This window comes from Mus caroli, unplaced genomic scaffold (assembly GCF_978045245.1).
Source record: "Mus caroli unplaced genomic scaffold, Mus_caroli_1 scaffold_18, whole genome shotgun sequence".
In the NCBI taxonomy this organism is placed as follows: Eukaryota; Metazoa; Chordata; class Mammalia; order Rodentia; family Muridae; genus Mus; species Mus caroli.
Genome location: NW_028227273.1, coordinates 68,518,384 through 68,523,257, shown reverse-complemented (window position 1 = coordinate 68,523,257; position 4,874 = coordinate 68,518,384). Strand labels below are relative to the sequence as shown.

Below are 4,874 nucleotides of genomic sequence, written 5' to 3'. Positions count from 1 at the left end.
ACACAGTTCCCATCATCTCAGCATACACAGCTCCCATCGTTTCCAGAGGCATTATGTGTCCTTCCATGAAACCTTTCTGTTGTCACTCCATGAAGAGGCCCCTGTTCCCCATCACAGAGGACAGGGTCCCATGAATCATGGAGACAGGTCCTGAAGTGGGGAGGGGGGACAGAAGAGACTGAAGGGCCATCACCAGCCCTGCTCTCTTGAGATCTTTCTGTGCCTCCTACTTAGGAGTAGTACAACAGTGTCCCCAGCCACCAGGGCCAGTGGTAGCCTGGCATCTTTACTCACTGACCTGTCCTTCCTCTCTAAGACACCTGAAAGTGGTGCCTGATAGGGACAACCCAGGATCTGCCCCGAGAATGCTGACATTACTCCTGCTGACAGAGAGTGGGTAGAGGAGCCGCTGTGACATGGCTCTATTAAGGGGAGTTTCATTGTTAGCTCTGTTTCCAGCCTGCGCCTCACCCAGCCGGGCAAACAGTCATCTCCTGTCCCCCTCTTCATCCTCGACCCTGCCCCACAGGCTGGATTTCCTGGGCAGGGTCACTCTGTCACTAAACCCAGTGTCCAATAAAACTCACGGATGCAGACAGAGCCATAAAGTAGATCAGCAGATCACCACCGTGGCCCCAAGATGTTTGCTTTGTGCCACCCCTACAACTCCCCGTGGCTCCAGTAGAGGACATTCTCAGCCCTCAGAGTGTCCAGGGCCCATGGCTCTCCTGGACACCCTTCAGACCTTTAATACAGGTGCCTCTGAATCCTGTCTCCTGCTAGGGCCTTGTCTGCTCTGCCCATTCATACCAGCCAAGTTTGAGCTGCATAGAACCTTCCAGAATATCCCACATATTTCTCAATCCTGAGTCTTTCCCTACCATGCACCCTAGCCAGGAACCAGTCTGGGGTTACCACCTGAACCCTTACCAGGCACCCTCTTGGTAGCTCCATCTTCCTCACCCAGCTTGCCCACGTCACATCTTATCCTGTTCCTGGATAACCTAACATCTGTATACTATGCACACCCTGGCTCTTGCCTCCTCCAGTGTCATTGAAGCCCATCCTCACTTGCAGGTGGTCCATGATGAGGCCCTTGAGGCAGAGTTGGAATTGCACATATTCTCCTTTCTTGCTGCAACCTGTCCCTGACACTCCTGCCTATTCTGGCAGGAGGCTGAGCTTGCCTGTGTTTCTTGACTTCTGAGATCTCACATGCGTGGTTCTCTCTGTCAGAAGACTCTTTCAGCCTCGCTGCGGGGAGCAGAGAACTGACTGTGCTGGCCCCAGGGCCACCAGGGAGGCTTGAGAAGGGGAGTTGTGTACTAGTAGTTTGGGTCTGGGGGCAGGGATGGTATGCACTTGACCAGGGCAGGGGAAAAGGTCCCAAGAGTGTGGCCACACTGCAGCCCTGTTGTGGTATGAGGATGGAGTGAGGTACAGGCTCTCTTAGGGCTGGGTTCTGGATGCTGCTGCCTGCCATATGGGGCTTCAGGACTGGCAAGATGGAGAACAGGGTGCGTAGAGGTATAAGGGAAGCTCTACCAAGGATAATCTAAGAAGCACCCTCATGCCATCCCTAGGTCCAGCTTCATGGGGCATGTTAGCCCCTTAGCTCCCTTCAGGACTGTGCTGGTTAACTATTACATCTGTATTCCTGAGGGCACTCTTGCCTGGTCAGGAACCCCCTTTGTCAAAACCATTGACAGAGATCTGAGCCCTCTGCTAATTCTCTTGGGCCATTTAGTATGGGTCTCCTTTACCACACGATCCCAGGTGGGCAGAGGCTGGGGGATAAAGCGGCCTCAGTTTCCTCTGGACACTTCCTCCTCCTCCTCGGGATGCTGACATGGTGGTTAGGGTGGATTCTGCCACCAGCTCCTGAGAGCCGAGGCCAGGACCACCATCTGGGATTGCCCTTTACCTGCCTTGCCTGGGGTCAGTTCTCGGGGAACTGGTGACGTTGCACCGTGTGGAGCTCTCTGCTTTACGCTGCCTTCACTTGGTTCCACGGGCAATATTTGCTTCGGAAAAGAACGTAACAGCTTATTTTCTAATTTATTCAGAGGCAGGTTGTGGAGCACAAGTGCCCTCATTATGAGGGATGAGCTTACAGGGCTAGCATTTGCCTGGGGAGGGGTCACATTTGAGACAGAGAAACCCCCTCAGCCTTCCCTCTGCCTGGTCCTGCTGTCCTGGTCTCTGCACCCTCCCAGGGAGCCAGGCATGCCAGGCAGGGCAGCCCAGGGCAGAAGAATAAATAGTAGGATTAACTTCTTTCTCCAGCCCCGGGGACACCAGGGCAAAATGTGGACATGGGGGCTTTGAGCACATTCTGGGTCTGGCGTAGAGAAGCTGCTGAGGTGGGATCACAGATTCCCCAGAGACTTGGCCCTCCCTGGCACTGGCTGGCATTTGCACTCTCTCGCATGGTAGGTCTTTCCAGGCTCTGCTGTTTGTTCCTGCCTGCTACCTGCTCACCCTGCTCCTTCTCCAGGGACAGAGCCCCAGCAACCTGCCTTAAAGAGATGGAAGGCTGTTAAGCCCCCTGTGTGTCCTCGTAGTCTCTCAGCCCCAGTCTCTCAACCTCAGTAGAACCCTCTCCACTGGGCCACTGTGCAGAGACCAGATCGTAGTGTGTCCATTCTCTTCCCAGTCTTCACCATGCGTCTGCCCCGCCTACCTGCTCCCATCATAAAGGCCAAGACCTTGCTTTTCCTTGTGCTGGAGAAAGATGGGAAGCAGCCAGAATAGGGCCCAAGGTTTCATCAGGGCCAGTGCATCTTTGTTAAAACTGTCGCCTCGAAGTACATGTAGCTGCAGGATCGCAGAGGCTGGGGCTGAACACACATGGATACCTTTCATTTGTCTCCCACGCTGACCAGAACAAGGAACAGTGGCTGAGGGCCAGCAGGCCAGCACAGCTTCAGGGTGGGTAATCGCCAGCACACACCAATAGTCTACAAGAGAATCATTTCTTGGCTCTCTTCTGGAAAATTGCTTCTTGGCCTGAGAGGCTGACAAAAATTATGCCACAGTACAGGTGAAGGTGCCTGAATATTTTCAGGGGCAAAATCCAGCCCTTTCTCCCTGTCAAGCCTATCACATGATCTCCCATCTCTCAGACCCTGGTCTAGCAGAACGTTTTGGTGAGAGAGATGATCAGTTACCCATGGCTTAGCCGCAGACAGCTGTCTTCACACTGCCACCAAGAGGAGTCCAACTTGTAGGCCTGGGGGCGAGTGCATCTCAGCAAACTCTCATATCCCAGAAGACAACACCACAGAGGCCCCGCAGGACACCCCCAGGTGTTACTGGGACACTCAAAGCCTGCTGGTCTGCATGAGCCCGTTGGCCTCACAGCTGCGTGTGGGCAGTGTGGCCTGTGGCTGCCCACTCTTGTCTGGCCGTGGATCTATGGCATCTGCATCCTCCATACCGTATCCTCTTCGTAGGCACAGAGCCTTCCGGAAACTCTGACGGAAGTTATCAGAGAGAAAGCCATAGAGCAGGGGGTTGGCACAGCTATTGGCATAAGACAGGACCACCACAAAGAAGTAGAGGCCGGCAGAGGTGGGCTCCTCGGGCAGCGTGAAGGCCAGGTTGACGATGTTGACAATGAAGAAAGGCAGCCAGCAGCCCACGAACACCAGCACCACTACCACCACCATGCGAGTCACCTTGCGTTCTGAGCGCCTCCGCCGTGAGGAGCCCACACGCATACCTGCAGCCTTCACCTTCACTACGATGAGCAAATAGCACAAGCAGATGACCAGCAGGGGCCCAAAGAAGCCCAGTACAGACGTGTAAGTGATGAAGGCTGCACCCCACAGTCCCACAGGCTCCGGCCAGCTCAGGTTGCAGGTGCCCCAGCCCTCCTGGACATCCGCAAAGACCAAGAGCGGCAGAGACATGAGCAGCGAGAAGACCCAGACGGCAGCACTGGCCAGCTTGGCTACCCGTGGGCGACGCCACCGGGCTGAGCGGAGAGGGTGGACCACGGCCAGGTAGCGGTCAACACTCATGACCATCAGGCAGAAGATACTGGTGAACTGGTTGATGCCGTCCAGTGTCATGACCAGGCGGCACAAGAAGGAGCCAAAGGGCCAGTAGGAGACAGCATTCTGTGTTGCCAGGAAAGGAAGCCCCAACATAAACAACACGTCAGCCACGGCCAGGTTCAGGATGTACACGTTAGTAACTGTCTTCATCTTGGCGTACCGCAACACCACATAGATGACCAGTGTGTTTCCACCCAGTCCCACGGTGCATACCAACAAGTAGAGCACAGGCACTAATACCGCCCGGGCTCCCATGGGTGACACCGGGTCCACTAGTGACCAGTTATGGCTACCGCTGGAAGCAGCTGAGGCATTCCAGCTAGGTGTGGAAGCCAAAGAGAGGGACTCCATGCTGTCAGCTTCAGGATGCCAGAGCACGTGTATCTCTGCAAGAGAAGAGGGTGTCACTAGTGGGCACATTCAGGCATTCCTTCCTCCTGTCGTCCCCAGCCCGCCTGCCAGACGGTGACGGGTAAAAACATCTTTAGTCACATTCAACTTGACCAGGAATCACATTAAGCAAATTGTTTGGAAAACAAGCTAGAGAGGAAGAAGAAGCCACTGCAGGGACAGGAGGATGGGTGGCTCGGGGAGCCAAGAGGGGCATTATCTGTTGACACTGACATTACAGGGGCTGCCCTGGGACCCACAACCCATGACTTCCCTGGCTTGGCTTCTGTTCTGCTATCCAGCACTCTCTCCAAAATCTCTCAGAGTCCTGAGGGCAGCATTTCAGGAGTGATGTGAGCTCAGAAGATATCACCTCCCCAGGGGTCCCCAGACAACAAGGAGAAGTAGCTGATAGAGAAGGAA

The 4,874-nt window shown here is 54.8% G+C and overlaps 1 protein-coding gene across 1 annotated transcript; it reads right to left on the bottom strand.

The window, feature by feature from the left end:
- Nucleotides 1-3,323: 3,323 nt before the first annotated feature.
- Sstr5 (somatostatin receptor 5) lies at nt 3,324-4,481 on the bottom strand. The gene has a single exon (XM_021149758.2). It carries the CDS (start codon nt 4,479-4,481, stop codon nt 3,324-3,326), a length of 1,158 nt encoding a protein of 385 aa, XP_021005417.2.
- Nucleotides 4,482-4,874: the final 393 nt, after the last annotated feature.

Excerpts from the sequence above, each read along its gene's own strand:
- Sstr5 (XM_021149758.2), bottom strand. The coding sequence starts at position 4,481 with ATGTGCCCACTAGTGACACCCTCTTCTCTTGCAGAGATACACGTGCTC.